The sequence below is a fragment of the Eptatretus burgeri genome, chromosome 2 (assembly GCF_056783735.1).
Source record: "Eptatretus burgeri isolate ZD-2024b chromosome 2, Ebu_testis_v1, whole genome shotgun sequence".
In the NCBI taxonomy this organism is placed as follows: Eukaryota; Metazoa; Chordata; class Myxini; order Myxiniformes; family Myxinidae; genus Eptatretus; species Eptatretus burgeri.
This window is the reverse complement of record NC_140962.1, coordinates 50,706,766-50,724,654: the sequence shown is the minus strand read 5'-3', so window position 1 is coordinate 50,724,654 and position 17,889 is coordinate 50,706,766. Positions and strand designations below refer to the sequence as shown.

General features: G+C 42.3%; 1 protein-coding gene across 2 annotated transcripts in view; it reads right to left on the bottom strand.

The window, feature by feature from the left end:
- The window catches only part of DNAJC14 (DnaJ heat shock protein family (Hsp40) member C14), a 71,470-nt gene that overhangs the window by 5,782 nt on the left and 47,799 nt on the right, over positions 1 to 17,889 (bottom strand). For both annotated transcript variants that reach the window (XM_085869296.1, XM_085869295.1), the window contains exons 5-6: positions 7,782 to 7,901; positions 7,391 to 7,551 (exon numbers count right to left, since the gene is read on the bottom strand). In XM_085869296.1, coding sequence (XP_085725422.1) covers positions 7,391 to 7,551; positions 7,782 to 7,901 — 281 coding nt within the window. The remainder of the gene's footprint in view (positions 1 to 7,390; positions 7,552 to 7,781; positions 7,902 to 17,889) is intronic.

Here is a 17,889-nt window from a genome sequence, read left to right as displayed (position 1 = left end):
TATGCTGTCATATTACGTGGTACGTGTAATACGTCATGAAATTTTAAGCATGCTGAAAACTTTACGACGTACTCGGCGTATGGCAAACACGTTCCGCATGCGTTGTCATATGTTCCTGGCACGCTCCGCGATCGTTCACACAAGACGGACATACGTTACTTGTAGGTCATGAGTCGAAACACGTCAAGGTAATATTTAACATATCCGCAACCTAATTTTCAACCAATGGGTAACGTCCTTTTAACCTATGAGTAGCGTGCTCTGAACCTATGTTTAACGTGCTTGACACCTATGAGTAACGTGCATTGAACCTATTTGTAACTTGCCTTGAACCAATGACTAGCGTACTCTGAACCTATGAGTAACGTGCGTTTAACCTATGTGTAACGTGCTTTGAACCTAAGTATAACGTGCTTCTAACCTTTGAGTAACATGCTATGAACCTATGTGTAACGTATCTAAAGGCCCGGTCACACCTTGACGTTTTAGCCAGCGATGGCAACGTATTAAAATGTATGTAAAACGCTGGCTTACGTTGAACTTTCGATGTTTTTTTTTTAAAGATTCGGACGTATTCATAGCGACTTGGTCTTATGTATAACGCATTGGTAACGGACACAGAACGTTTCGTTGTGTTATAGATAACTTATACCAACGAATGCTGAACCTGTTGTCGGCCTACACAACCGATGCCCAACGATAGTCTAACTTAGGCATAGCGCGTTGCACGCATCGCCGACGATGTCGTGACGTAGCCTATTAAAAGGCTGACGCACAACGATTCGAATCATAACTGCCGTAGAAATGGAAGTGTCAACATCGCGATCACACCTTGGCGATCTTGCCAGCGTATGCCGACCTAAGAAAAATGTGTCTAAAACGTTGGGGCACGTCAAATACGGTATGAGTAAGTTTGGTATACGTGAGTACAACGCTAAAGTACGCTATCATACGTCGTAGTAAGTAGAGTACGTCAAGAAATTTTAAACATGTTCAAAATTTTACGACGTACTCGGCGTATGACACACGTTCCGCATGCGATGGGGATAAGTTTTACACACGATATGTGGACGCTTACACACGTCCACAAAGGTTACTTATAAGCTACTCATAAGTCGAAACACGTCGCGGTAATGTCTTTTTTACGCGAAACTTATTTCTAACTTATGTTTGACGTGCTTTGAACCAATTCTTTACGTAGTCCCAACACACATCGACGTATGTAGACGTATTCCAATGACCTCTTCCGGTCGACAAAAAAAAAAAAATGAACGTGTTTCTAACTTACAACTGCCATATAAAGACGTGTTCCCAGCGGTTTTGGGAATTGGTATATAAAAATGCTGCTCATAAAAGGGGAACCCAACAGTGTTTTCGAGTCCTTTTTGAGTCGATGTCCATGTCAGCAGTAACAGTATCAGTATTAGTATTACTATTAGTATTAGTAGTAGTTTGTTCATGTTGGCAGTAGTAGGTGAGTGTGAGGGGGAGGGTGTGGGTTATGATGGATCGTCCTTGCGTTTAACGATTTAACGATTTAAATGATAAACTCAACGATTTAAATGGCTGCAACTCCACTATTGAAAGTAGACGCTTGCGCTCAACAATTGGATTTTTTTTTTTACACTCAACGACTTTTAAACGGTACCACTCAGCTATTTTCATTGTTTACAATGAACGATTTAAATTGCTGTCACTCGCTTTTGTTTTTTGACGCTGGGGTTTGGAAATTTGAAGCGTTTCTTCTGAACGTGTTAAAACGCTCAAACTCGACTATTTTAAATAGACGCTGCCGATGGACAATTGGAATCATAGCCAAGCTAGACATCGAAGTGTGAACATCCTCGTCATGCCGAAGAAAAGTTTGAAGAATGCTGCAAATAAGTGTCCTGGCCGTGGCCGTGGACGCGGACGCAAGGACGATCCATTATACCGACGTCTTTCAGCCTATGAGTAACTTAAAAGTAACGTCTGTCGATGTGTGGCAACGATCGCGTAACGTGCCAACAACACGTTAATCATAGGTTAGAAATAAGTTTCGGGTACGCTAAACATTACCTCGGCGTGTCTCAACTTATGATTAACTTACAAGTAGCATGTGTTGACATCTGTCAACGATCGCAGACCGTGCATACAACTTGTGGCCAGCGTAGCGGAACGTGTGAGTCATACGCCGGCATACGTCGTGAAATTTCAAGCATGAAAAAAATTGAGGACAACCAAAAAGTACAACGTTTAAAGCCAACGTACAACGACGTATGGCAGTGTTTTTCAGCGTGCTCTCAATGTTATCAAAACTTACCCATAACGTATTCAACGTGTGCCAGCGTTTTAGAAAAAAAAAATTCAAAAATCGGCATACGTTGGCTAAAACGTCAAGGTGTGACCGGGCCTTAAAACGCACATTGTTGTATGTAGACGAATTAGATTGACGTCTTCCGGACGACCACAGCACTTACTGAACGTGTTTCGAACTTACATCTACCGTGTAATGGCGTATTGGCAGCGTTAAGGGGAATTGGTATATACAAATGGACCTCACAAGAGGAACCCATCATTGTTCCAGACTCCATGTTGAGTAGATGTCAATGCCAGTAGTATCAGTAGTAGTAATACTATTAGCAGTAGTTGGTGTGCGTGACAGTAGTAATAGTAGTAGTAGTTGTAGTAGTAGCATTGGTAGTCGTAGTATGTCTATGTCTGTAGTAGTATGTGAGCGTGATGGAGAGGGTGTGGGTGATGATGGATCCTCTTATCGTCCACGAATAGGAGACTACTTTGCACCATTGTTCGATGTTTTTTTCGACTAATTTTTTTTTCCTCATTCCCACGATGAAATATTTCTTTGTTTTACTTTTTAAAGTATTAAAAACTTTGACAAATGCATAATGTACTTGTAATGAACACAGAACGCTTCGATAACTTATAGATAAGTTATACCAACGATTGTTTATCGTGTTTTAGTCGTCCACAACCTATCCCCAACGATAGTCTAGCGTATGCATAGCGTAATAATTCCCAAGCACGTTATTCATAGGTTATAAATAAGTCATGGGTACCCTAAACATTACTTTGATGTGTTTTGACGTATGAGGAACTTTCAAGTAGCGTGTTGCGAAATGTGAACAACGTTCGTGAAGCGTGCTTACAAAACGTTACTCATAGGTTAGAAATAAGTTTCGGGTACGCGAATGTTACCTCTACGTGTTTCGACTTATGAGTAACATACAATTAACGTGTCAACGATTGCATAACGTGCCTACAACTTATAGCCAGCGTAGCGGAACGTGTGAGCCAAACGCCGAGTACGTCGTAAAATTTCAAGCATGCAAAATCTTTTGGACAACCAAAAAGTACAACGTTTTAAACCAGCGTAATACGACCTATGGTAGTGTTTTTCAGCGTGCACCTAACGTACACAAAAACGTACCCATAACGTATTCGACGTGTGCCAGCGTTTTAGACAAATTTTTCATAAATCGGCATACGCTGGCTAAATCGTCAAGGTGTGACAGCACCTTAAAGAAGTGCACCACCTCCGTACCAACCTGTTCGAATAAATAGCCAACTAAAGTGTATTGGAAAGAAGTTTGTTTCATTATTAGCAAGATGACTACTTTCATTATGCAGTACACTATGGACAAATATTGACAGCAATCATTCAGATCATCCCCAAGTTCAGGAAATGAAGTTATTTTGACAATAGTTCAAGTGACTGGGTCTGGGAACAAGAGTGTAAAACAAAAATTGTTCATAAGCGTTTTTTTTTTTTTAATTTCATTTTAAATCAGTGTTAAATATTAGGCTCGAATCAATATAAATGAAAAAGCTGCATATGAAGAAAGCTACATTCCCTTGTGTAGCCTTTCATGGTTGCTTTATGCAGTTTTCTTCAGCTCAAGGAGCATGGGAGGAGTCGATATATTTATATAATCCGAGCTAGATGGGTTTAATTGATTAAGTGAGAGCTAATTTGTTACTCCCTCCATTCACACATGTGAGATGGGAGTGAGTCTGTTTTTCATTTATGTGTTGACTACTTTTGACATTTACGCATGGTACATGCTTGGGAGCCTCAGTGGTGCATGTTTCTGTCTGTGCTGTCTCCGATTCACCAACAAGCGATGAAACTGGTCTGGCAGCAGAGGGGGTGTGTAGTATTGGGGCTCTCATGTGTGTACTATTTGTTAATGTCTTTCCAGCTGTGGAGGAACTCGAGGAAGGGTTTGAAACAGCAAAGGGCTTACAGTTCGTAGCCTTTCATGGTTGCTTTATTCAGCTGGAAGAGCATGGGAGGAGCAAATTTATATAATCATAGCCACCTGGGTTTAATCGATAAGGTGAGAGCTAATTGGTTATTCACTCCATTCATATATATATATATATATATATATATATATATATATATATATATATATATATATATATATATATATATATATATATATATATATACTAATAAATGTCAGTGAAACTAGAAATGAGCAGGATAGAACCATCATAAATATATGTGGAAAAATTACGAGCCCAGACCAGGAATCCAACCCAGGTCCTCTGGCAAACCGTACCAGTGCTCTGCCATCTGAGCTATCTGGGCGACACACCGGCTGAGCAACGCAATTCTTCAACATATACAAGTGCCACTCTCTTTCCCCCACTGCTTCCAGCTGAGCAACGCAATTCTTAGGCTCTACCTAAGAGCACAAGAGCCTCTGCTCTGTGTTAAATGTGGGACCTTAAATATACCTAAAATGCGTCCCGGGCACGTCCTCTTCATTTGAGGGGCACTCACTGCCAACCATAGGAGCAGCTAAAGCCTGCTCTCGAGAGGGGTAATGTTACCTGCTGCTGCTGCTGCTGCTGCTGCTGCTGCTAACGTGCTTTTGACCTTGTTTCTGTTTCTGGAAGTGTTGAGGGGAAGGAGGTGGATGAGTTATAGAGGAGGGGGATCATCTGTGTCAGATGATCTTGGCGAAGATGGTGGTGTTGACTATGTTGAATTGGAGAGGGTATGAGATGCGGTTTAGCTTTTTGACCGTTAGATGTTGAGGGCTCACTGGCATCGTTTTTTGGATGTTCTTTCCCTTCATTTTTTTGAAAAAAGGAAAACAAAGTCGGATGAGCTGCCGTCATCTGCTTTTCTTTTTGAATTAACTTATAGCAGCTGAGGTCTGCTTGGACATTTCGGGCCGCTCTTGAGCTGCGTTCTGCGTTGGGGTCATCGTCATCGAAGATGGCGAGACCCACATCAATGAGGCGGAAAGCCTCCACCATCCTCGTACTCGTGAGTACGCAGTGGCTCAAGCTCTTCACTTTCTGCCTCCAACTCCTCCACCTGACGTTCCTTCTCCAGCATTAGGTGGTCTTCATTTGAGAGCTCCTCCCGGTACGAGTCCAGCAACTCCTCTACATCACCCTCCACCACCTCATCAAAGCCGACAGTCTTGGCCATTTTGATGTTAAGTCATGCTTTTGCCAAATCATTATTCACGCTGAAACCCTTGAAGCCGTGAACAAATTGGGGGCAAAGTTTCCCCCAAACTCCATTCATGCAGGAACGGGTGACTTCCTTCCAAGACTCAACATTACACAGAGCATCCCTTAAGGCCCAGTCACACCTTGACGTTTTAGCCAGCAATGGCAACGTATTAAAATGTATGTAAAACGCTGGCTTACGTTGAACTTTTTTTTTTTTTTTTTTAAAGATTCGGACGTATTCATAACGAGTTGGTCGTATGCATAACATATTAGTAACGGACACAGAACGTTTCGTTGTGTTATAGCTAACTTATACCAACGAATGCTGAGCCTGTTGTCGGCCTTCCAAACCTATGCCCAACGATAGTCTAACTTATGCATAGCGCGCTGCACGCATCGCCGACGATGACGTGACGTAGCTTATTAAAAGGCTGCCGCACAACGATTCAAATCATAACCGCCGCAGAAATGGAAGTGTCAACATCGCAGTCACACCTTGGCGATCTTGCCAGTGTATGCCGACCTCTGAAAAATGCGTCTAAAACACTGGCGCACGTCGAATACGGTATGGGTAAGTTTGGTATGCGTGAATAAAACGCTAAAGTACGCTATCATACGTCGTATTAAGTGGAGTACATCTTGTAATTATAAACGTGTTAAACATTTTACGACGTACTTGCCGTATGACACACGTTCCGCATGCGATGGGAATAAGTGGTACGCACGATATGCGAACGTTGGCACACGTCGACAAAAGTTACTTGTAAGGTACTCATAAGTCGAAACACTCAAGGTAATGGTTAGCGTCAGCGTTCCAGACTCCCTGTTTTTATTTTTTCTTCGGTATGACGGTGATGTCAACACTTCGATTCCTAGTGTGGTTACGATTTAAATCGTTGAGCGGCAGCCTTTTAATTATATTATAACCGCACTAGAAATCAAATTATAACCGCACTAGAAATCGAAGTGTAGACATCACCATCATACCGAAGAAGAAGAAAAAAAAACCCCAGGGAGTCTGGAACACTGACGCTAACCATTACCTTGACGTGTTTCGACTTATGAGTACCTTACAAGTTACGTGTGTCAACGATCGCGTAACGTGCCTACAACACGTTACTCATAGGTTAGAAATAAGTTTCGGGTACGCTAAACATTACCTTGACGTGTTTCGACTAATGAGTAACTTACAAGTAACGTGTGTCGACGTGTGTCAACGATCGCGTAACGTGCCGACAACTTATGGCCAGCGTTATGCGGAATGTGTGAGTCATACGCCGGCATAAGTGTTAAAATTTCAAGCATGGAAAATTTGAGGACAACCGAAAAGTACAACGTTTAAAGCCAGCGTACTTCGACGTATGGCAGTGTTTTTCAGCGTGCTCTCAATGTTATCAAAACTTACCCATAACGTATTGGACGTGTACCAGCGTTTTCCACAAATTTTCCAAAAATCGGCATAAGCTGGCTAAAACGTCAAGGTGTGACTGGGCCTTTATTGAAAAGGCCTTCCAAAATTCCTTTACAGTCATCTGATTATAATCAGATTATCTCTGTTTCTCTTTCTTTCATCTGATAATTATCAGTTGATTTCACCAAGTTTGCAAATGCTATTCAGAGATAATACATACATATTATGTGTATACATTTAAAAAAAAAATAAAATCACACACACACACACACACCCACACACACACACACACACACACACACACACACACACACACACACACACACACACACACACACACACACACACACACACACACACACACACACACACACACACACACACACACACACACACACAACAATGCAAGAAAATGGTATGTATTGCAAAACATTTCCACATACCACAAGCTAAATGTTTATGGTAGCTTTCACTACTACATTTTGTTTTAACACAACTGACCTGTCACGTCATAAATGTGACCATCCATTAATGCGTAGAAGGTAATTTTGAAGCCCAGCATGCTCGACTCGGCCCACAAATCACCCTCCACCGCACCATGCAGGGCATCACATCGGGTGCAGTAACGTCCGGCCCAAACAGTTCGCTCCACTTTGTACCGCCTGCGACAGCCACAGACCACAGGGTCGGAACAACTCACAGAACCCTTGCCTTTGGAAGTTGTTGTCCATTGCCACAAGTCAAAGCCAAGATACATCTGAGCAAAAGGTATATCAAACAAACAACCCCAAAGTTGCAACATGCTAATTTTTAAAAATCAGCACTCTTTCTGCAGAATCATCAAATTGTGAGACATTTAAAATACACAATTACCATTACGTATTGTTCTTACTTGTGTTTGCCACCACACTTGACACAGCTCATGGTGTTTACAGCTTCGTCTATATCCTTTTGGAGCTTCATCATGAAATCATTCATAGCTTTCCTCAGTTTATCTTCAGTCTCCTGTTTGCTGAGATGCAAGAGGTAAACAAACATGAATGTCATGAATACAAAGAATCACCTGAATGTGTCAAAATCCCAAAATCAAGAGTGGCTGCAACTTCAAGCCAGATGTGTGATTTGGCACTGCACAGATAGAAGCAGAAAGCGTCATGTTCCCAAATGAAGCCGTGGCTGATGATGGATGGGAACCGAGATTCAAATCTCATGTATGATATGCTTGCCCTTTGTCCATCAACTTCCTGAAAATTTATGCCCAAGTACACTGATGTCTGTCAGTTTTTTTGTTTTTCTTCTTTATCATCTATTGTGTACAAATTCCTTCAGAAGCAGAAGATCACTGCAAGGGGGAAAAATAAATAAGTAAAATAATATCTAAATCCATTTCAAAACAGGCTAAAATGGAAATTATGCATGCAAGCAAGCAAGCCCTCGCCAAGAGGTTTAGTCACCCAAATTATTGGGTCTCGCTCTCAACCATGATCTCTCTTGGACAAGCCACATTTCAAAATTGACCTGCATAGCCAGATGCCAACTGGGCGTCCTCCGTCATGCAAAGTCCTTCCTTGGCACATCTGAGCTCCTATCCACCGACAAGGCTTTCATCCGCAGCTTGATGGAGTATTGGTCTCCCCTCTAAGCTGGTTCCCCTGCCTCACATCTTGCTCAGCTTGACACTGTCGAAACAAAGGCCTTTAATATCATTGGAATCTCACCATGAAGTTGAATCTATGGGCCTATCACTTCGCTATTGCCAACACATCAGTGGTCGGTCTTCTTCAGACTCATTTGTGGACTTGCACCCTCTGCCCTCTCCTTGCTTTGACCCCAAAGGCATCTGCAGAACACACACGGTTTACCAGGAACCCCCTAAATCTAGAATCACTGCTCACCTCCACTCATTGATTCCTGTTTTTTTCCTCACATGTGGAACCATCTTCCATACTCTCTTCAATCTGATTCTTTCTCCAGGTCTTCAAGACTGCTGTTCACCACCATTTCAAGTCACCCCCCACCCAAAATCATGACCTTTTCTCCACCCATTAAATCACCCCCACCCCTCCCAAAATTTTGCTTAAGTAGCCATATTGTCCGCCATTTGTGTTCTCCCATCTGTAACAACCCACGTCGTTACCTGCATCCCTTGTTTGTACATCTCAGTCCACTTTCTCCCTTGCCCTGTTGTTGGCGTTTTTTTGTTTTTTTGTATACCTTCTCAAGGCTCGTATGAGAGCGAACACACAACGCACAACAAGGGGGGCATGAGACAAGAGGAGCGGGAGTGGGTAGGACAAAACAGTGGGGAACAGAGACATTAGGAGATCTGTGGAAGGGAGAGGGATGGGGTGGGGAACATGGGGAATACAAGATGGACATTACATGGACTTTCAGGAAGGAAAGCAGGGAATTTGAAGGAGGTGGGTTTGGGGCGGATTAACGGGTAGAAAAGAAAGATCGAGGATTTGGATGGGGGATGATAAGAGGTAGCGGTGAACAGCTGTTTTGAAGGCCTCGAGGGAAGGATGGGATTGAACGGAGTTGATTCCAAAGGCGGGAAAAAAGAGAAATGAAAGCGTGAAGGTGAGCAGTGATTCGTGATTTTGGTAATTTTATCAGAACGGGGTTGTTGGCGGACCTTGAGCGCCCTGTGGAAATATGGTGGGGACAAATCGCAGACACAGCAGGGGGGGGGGGGCGAGACCATAGAGGAGACGGTACAAGACAGAAAGACTACCGACCTGCCTGCGGTCAGAGAGTGAAAGGCCCAAAGACTCAGCCTCATTGCGGGAGATGCCAATGGCCCGAAATGCCTTGGTTTCCATAGCGTGAAGCCGAGAAAGTTGGGAGGCAGGAGCACCAGCCCAGAGGGGAGAGCAGTACTCCATAAGGCTGCGGATGAAAGCTTTGTATGTGGTTTTCCCCTTCTCCTGCTGTTGCCTTTGTCATGTTGTGTTCTGCGTCAAAGCTACCTTTCCGGGTGAAGCCAATAAGGTGGAATTTGGCCAGGGTACAACACAGCGGCCTACTCTTTTTGAAAGGCACAATGGGATTGTTGACATTAACGAGCAAATATTAAAAAACAGTACATTTGGATAATCATCCCTGGCAGCGTACTCTATCGTATAACACCCTGCTTGTGAAGCATCATGGGAATAGTTTGTACTTGGATCTTCCTCATTACCTCTGCCACTGAAAGTGGAAAGAGGTTATATTTTCACTCTTCTATCTGTTTGTCTGTCTGAGTAGGATATCTCAAAATATCCTGCTCTCAAAATTCCTTGGATGTGTGTCAAGGAAGAATAGATTCATTTTGGATGAAGATTTGGATCCGGATCCTAGAATTTCTAAGCGATTCTTCATTTGGAGAGATAGGGCCAAAGGCTATATATAGCATCGTGATAAATGAATTAAAGTTGAACTTGGGTACTCAGGTAAAAAAAAAAATCCTAATTATGTTTAGAAAAAGCTTGTGTGCTTGGGTGAATTAAATACATAATGTTAAAAATGCTTTAAAGTTATGAATAGTCAAGGACTTTTGGCAAACGTTGCATCTTTATCTCATCTGCACAAACAAAGCTACACTTTCTCACACATATCATGAGCAGACACCGTGACCTCACACTCTCACATCCTGCCTCAGTGCACACTTGGCCAGATATGGAGTTGTTTTTCCTTTCTGTTTTAGTTAATTCTTCTTTACAAAGCTTTCTTGGAGTTTGACATTGATCAACTCGTTTTCCTGTAAATGATGCTTTGGTTATAGACCACGACCTATTAGCAATAATATAAAACTCAGTAACCTTTTGTCTATTGTTTGTGATTGCTTGGACAACACGGAAAGGCTTTCGCTCCGCATGTGTGCTTGTTTTATTCAATAAACGATCAATGTATATACGTATTTATAAATTGAACAATAAAGTCTTTTCTGATTTATAGGCATGCAAACTTCCATGACATCAATGAGCAAATATTGAGAAACAGTACATTTGGATAATCATCCCTGGCAGCTTACTCCATTGTGCAACACCCTGCTTGTGAAGCATCATGGGGATAGTTTGTACTTGGATCTTCCTCATTACCTCTGCCATCGAAAGTGGAAGGGGTTATATTTTCACTCTTCTATCTGTCTGTGAGCAGGATATCTCAAAATATTTTGCTCTCAAAATTCCTTGGATGTGTGCCAAGGAAGAATCGATTAGTTTTGGATGAAGATTTGGATCCAGATCCCTGAATTTCTAAGTGATTCTTCATATTGAGAGGGCCAAAGGCTATATGTAAGAATGATATTTCCAAAAGTTGTGAAAGGATGACAAAACGAGGTGGATGGGTTGGGTAGATGACAAGAACAAGGTCATTAAATAATGGTTCAGGTCCAGATCCTGATCCAGCCTATCAGTGGGACACAAAACGTAAAATGTTCAGCCTTGCAGAGGTATGCGCACTAACAAGTGCCGTTCTAATTCACAAATCAAACCCAGACTGGACAATTCGTAAGCGAGTACACTACCAACTACTTTCATGGATATGTCCAGATTCCTCGCTCTGCTCCCAAGATGTGGAAGTGAAGTGATCATTTGATGGATCACAGAATGACCATACAAAAATCGATTTGACACTTCAAGAAACTGGCTATGAGAATAATCACTCCACTAATGAATGAGAGTTCAGTCAGTATTGCTCACTTCATTTAATTACTAGTTGAAAAAGGTGACTCATGAAATGAATAAACTTGCTTTGTGGATACAGCCCAAAACAATACAATACATTTTATTGTAAAAGGTTGAAGTGTATTTATGAATAGAGTTGAGTCCCCATACCTTTCCACACAACAAACAGCAATTTCAGTGACCAGTCACATCACAATCAATCAACTAGATGGACACTCGGTAGACGGCATACCACCGCCACGCAATGCCCGATACCATGCCTAATCATTTTTGGCCAAATCTCTCAATGGTGAAGAATCACATTGAAAATTAAACAATTCTCGTATTTTCACCAAAATCAAATCAATTCGCCCTTGCCACACACCCAACGTGTCCAAGTTTTGTCCAAATCCATCCACAACTTTGAGATATCATGTTAGATATCGGTTTAACCCTATCTCCCAATAGTGAATAATCACTTTTTAAAAAACTTTTATTTTTTATCACACCCTGATCCGAATCTTCACCAAAATCTAATCTGTTCATCCTTGTCACACACCCAACCTGTCCACAAAATTTCATCCAGATCCGTCCACAGCTTTTTGAGATATCCTGCACACAAACAAACAAACAAGCAGTCATAGACTGGTACTTACGAAATCGTCAACTTGACCTCTGACCTTGTCTAAAATAGCTGTCTCCAGAGAAGGTAGCGACGCAAACCAGAAGTTTCTACGATGATTCTGTACCAAACCATCAAAAATCGAATGTTTCACCTCACTGTGACCTTGACCTTTGACCGATTTTGACCAAAATCTAATCAGCACTAGCCATCAGCCTCCTGAATCATGTTGTGTAATTTGACATTGGTAGCTTCTTCCGTTCGAGTTATCTGTACCAAAGCATCAAAAATCGAATATTTGACCTCACCGTGACCTTGACCTTTGACCGATTTTGACCAAAATCTAATCAGCACTAGCCATCAGCCTCCTGAATCATGTTGTGTAATTTTACATTGGTAGCTTTTTCCGTTCTCGAGTTATCATGCCTACAAACAAACAAACAAACACACAAACACAAACACACAAATAGAGGACAGAATTCATCAATATACTTACGAAATCTTTAAATAAATACAAAAAAAAAAACATAAAGGGGGTGAAAACATAACCTACTTCACTTTCGGTGGCAAAGGTAACAATTTCTCAAAAATAAAGAGCAAACTTTCAATGTCATGAGGCCAGAAAAAAAAATCAAAATGAGGGCGAAGTCAATGGTGCAACAAAGCAAATCCCCACATCCATCCATTGGGACAATACTCTGTGCAGAACATTGGTGCTGCCCAAGCAGTCTCCTTGGCTATGGGACACAATCCTGGATGGGTCGCCACTCCGACACAGGATACCAGAATGCTGGCACTCATTTTTGCCGACCTCAGAAGGATGACAGGCCGAGTTAACCCCACCTGGTATTAATTCAACAGCTGAGCGGGATTTGAACTCAGGATCCGAGGATCCAAAGCCCGCCACCCTAACCATTAAGCCAACACCAGGCATAAATCCCCACACTTCCCACCTAAAGCAGAGTTGAAAGAGCAAACGAGTTCCACCAGAAATGACCCAATATGAAGGTCCTGTCACACCTTGACGTTTTAGCCAGCGTATGGCAAGGTATCAAAAACGTATGTAAAACGCTGGCGTACGCTGAACTATTTTTTCCAGTTTTGGATGTATTCATAACGAGTTGGACGTATGCATAACGTATTAGTAACGTACACAGAACGTTTCGATAACATATAGATAACTTATATCAACGAATGCTGAGCGTGTTGTCGGCGTTCACGACCTATGCCCAACGATAGTCTAACCTATGCATAGCGCGGCAGCGTATCGCCAACAATCACGTGGCGTAGGCTATTAATAGGCTGCAGCTCGACGATTCATATCATAACCGCACTAGACATCGAAGTGTCAAGCCGCTGTCACACCTTGACGTTTTAGCCAGCATATGTCGACATATGAAAAATTTGCCGAATACACTGGCACATGTCAAATACGTTATGGGTAAGTTTTGTATACGTTAAGAGCACGCTGAAGCACGCTGGCATACGTCGTAGTACGCCGAGTACGTCGACAAATTTTCAGCATGTTGAAAATTTTTCGACGTATGCCAGCGTATGACACACGTTCCACATACGCTGGCCATAAGTTGTAGGCACGTTACGAGATCGTTGACACACGTTACTTGTAAGTTACTCATAAGTCGAAACACGTCGAGGTAATGTTTAGCGTAAATGTTCCAGACTCCCTGTTTTTTTTTTGTTGTTGTTTTTTTTTTCTTCGGCATGACAGTGATGTTGACACTTCCATTTCTAGTGCGGTTATGATTTAAATCGTTGAGCGGCAGCCTATTAATTATATTATATTATAACCGCACTAGAAATCGAAATGTCAACATCACCGTCACACCGAAGAAAGAAAAAAAAAAAACAGGGAGTCTGGAACACTGACGCTAAACATTACCTCGACGCGTTTCGACTTATGAGTAACTTACAAGTAACGTGTGTCGACGTGTGTCAACGATCGCATAACTTGCCTACAACTTATGGCCAGCGTATGCGGAACGTGTGAGTCATACGCTGGCATACGTCGAAAAATTTCAAGCATGTTAAAATTTGTCGACGAGCTCAGCGTACTACGACGTATGCCAGCATGCTCTTAACGTATACAAAACTTACCCATAACGTATCCGACGTGTGCCAGCGTTTTAGACAAATTTTTCATACGTCGGCATACGCTGGCTAAATTGTCAAGGTGTGACAGGGCCTTGAAGTCGAGTTAAAAAAAATAGTTTTGACCCATGACAAGTCCCCAAGCCTGAAGTATGAGCCAGGGGTCAATCAAAAAAAAAAAACGTTACCCATTTCATGCATCCCCCAATGTTGATTGCATATACATACAGTTTCATTCGAAAATGTTTTAAAATGTGCCTGTAATTGCATTTTTTGACGTTTGACCTTACTACCCAACCCCAAGAAGTGAGACCACAAACGATGCTGCTCTTGTACCTTCATAACTACCAAGTTTGGTGAATTTTTGCACAACTGCTTTAGAGGAGATAGCACGATGGATGGACAGACAGGTACAATCACAATATCACAATCCCCCCCCCCCCTTTTTCTTCAAAAAGTGTATGGATACCAATTCTGCTCCTCAACGCTGCAGAAAGTGGTTCCCTGTTAGCATTTAGAATTCCACCCATCTTTTGGGATAATAAAGGGCATGCATGTGAGCTTCCATATTGTTAAAGGAATCTTCATCAAACAAACAAAGGTAGGAAAAGCCTCAATTAATGTGCTTTGTCATAACAGACAAAGGGTGATTCGTCCTGGGTGTGCAAAAACGGATCACCTCAATTGCAGACCAATTAGCTTACTTCCAATCATCAGTGAGGTCATGGAATACATCAACGCAGTCAATATGAAATCCTTTTCTCCAACAGACTTATCTCAGATCACCAATTTGGATTCAGACCACGTTACTCCACCTTGGACATGATGACTTCAACTCACCCAAGAATGGATGGAGGCCCTCAATGTCAGACATGACATCAGGGCTGTGTCTCTGGTCTCGTGCTTTTGATACAGTCTGACATCCTGCCGTATACTCCAAACTTTCTGCCTATGGCATCAAAAGCCTACTCCACACATGGCTTACTGACAACCTCTACTCTCATAGCCAATGTGTGGCTCTCAAGCGAAGCAAATCCTTTCATCTCTTCTCACTGTCAAGGCTGAAGTGCCCCATGGTAGTGCTCTCGGCCCAGTCCGATTCCTGGTCTTCATAAATGCTTTCACACTGAAAAATCTCCTTTATCTATTTGCTGATGACTCCACCCTCTGTCATGACCCCCCCCCCCACCTTCAGACAGACAGGTAACAGCCTCTTCTCCCTTTTCAAACCTGGCCAAAAATCATAAACTGGTCAAACACTTGGAATGTTTCTCGAACCTATCAAATCTCACACTCTCTCCACAAAAGGACCACTTGGTAAACCCTCCCAATTACTTCCTTAACAATCTTCTTTAAGAAGTTCAGTCACTCAAACTCCTGGTTCTCACATTCAGATAGATCTTTCTTGCAAACCACATTTCAAAGTTGGCCTCTGAAGCCAGTCACTGACTGGGCATTCTGCGTCATGGAGTCCTTCTTTGGCACACCTGAACTCCTATCCACCTGCAAGGCTTTCCTCTGCAGCTTGTTGAAGTACTGCTCTCCCCTCTGGGCTGGCACCCCTGCCTCACACTTTGTTCAACTTGATGCCATGGAAACCAAGGTCTTGAAGAATATTGTAATATCACACGACAAAGCCGAGTCTATGGGCCAATCACTTTCCCATTGCAGACAGGTCGGTGGTCTGTTCACCACCTCTCCTTTCTGGTCTTGAACCCCCTCTTTTCCACAATTTATCCCCCCACCCCACAGGTTTCTGCAAGGCACGCACGATCCACCATCAACCCTCTCTTGGTGAAACTACCTCAATCCAGGACCATTGCTTACCTCCACTCATTTGTTGCTCTTTTTCCAGCCTGTAGAACCAACTTAAACATTCTCTTCAATCTCATTCTTCCCTCCAAATATTCAAAACAGCTGTTCACCACCATCTCAGATCACCACCTATCCAAAACAATGATCTTTTCTCTATCCCTGTTAAACCCCCCACCACCACAAGCCCACCTTCAAAATTTCCAGTTTTTCCTTCAAGTGTTTGCTTCTGTATCCATTTTGTCCACTTCTTGTGTCCTCCCCTACAACTACTATTTATCCAAGTCTCCTTCTTTTGTCCTCAACCTCGCTGTCCCCTCTCCCTACTGTTGCTTTTGTTCTGTTTCGTCTTGATCCGTTCAGTGTATTCACCTTTCCCATGAGCCTTGACCTCATCATCTATCTATAATTCCAGCAATCTGTGTGTGTCTGTCTGTCTGCGACTGCTGTTTCTCGACAACCACTGGTCCGATCTAATTGAAACTTGCCAGGTATATTGCTGGGGACCCGAGTATGTGCCTTTTCAAGGTTTGATATTAATCGGACAAGTGGTTCCCAAGTTATGGCCATTTATTTACAAAACCAATGACAGGACACGGTGCTATGACTCCACGATTGACGTCACAATTCTTTATTTTTATTTTTTTGCACGTACAGCCACGCACATACGGGCACGTACTAGTCTATCTATAATTCCAGCAATCTCTGTGTGTCTGTCTGTCTGCGACCGCTGTTTCTCGACAATCACTGGTCCGATCTAATTGAAACCTGCCAAGTATATAGCTGGGGCCCTGTGGATATGCCTTTTCAAGGTTTGATATTAATCGGACAAGTGGTTCCCAAGTTATGGCCATTTATTTACCAAACCAATGACAGGACACGGTGCTATGACATCACGATTGACGTCAATTCTTCTTCTTTTATTTTTTGCACGTACGGCCATGAACCAGTTTACAAAAAAAGTGGCATGAACAAATCTTCATTCAAACAGAAAGACAAAATCAGGCAGGCTGGCATATGGTGAACGCGCATGGTGAAAAAAGTATGGCTCCCTCCTGAATGAAGCTCACCCAACAACATAAAATTAATTTGGTCCAAAAGACAATTTTTCTCAAAGATAGTAAACGATGTTAAGGAGGTCAAGCTTCATGCAGTGATCAAGGTACAGCACTTTCCGATGCAAGCCTTCATAGTATTAAGGATGAGACTGTTTAAAGTGACCACCGAGGAATTTAAAAGCTTTATAGAATCAATAAGGACAGCACATTTTAGTGTTTCAAGGACTTGAAAAGCAAGAGAAATCGCATGTTTGCATCTCATGCCATGGAAAGCTTTATTTGCATATGCTAACAGTTTTGAGACGAGTGATCTCATGTCATAGCGATCAGGCTGGCAGGATGGCCGAGAGCAGTGGTCGGCAACCCAAAAAACAAGAAGAGCCATTATTTTCAAATTTGCTCAGAAACGTGATATCAAAAGAGCCACAACGCATGTAAATCCTACTTCAATAATTGAATAACAGGACAAAGACACACACATTCATTATAATTATTAATGCAATACATGTTTATTGAGTTGGCATCAATGAAAGGGGCCAATAATTTTCTTGAGTACATCGAGTCAGCTTACCCATATTTACCTCCGCCACTGAAGGTGGAAGGAGGTTATGTTTTGACCTCTGTGTGTGTTTGTTTGTCTGTGTGCAGGATATCTCAAAAAGTTGTTGACGGATCCGGATGAAATTTTGTGGACAGGTTCGGTGTGTGACAATGAAGAACTGATTAGATTTTGGTGAAGATCTGGATCCG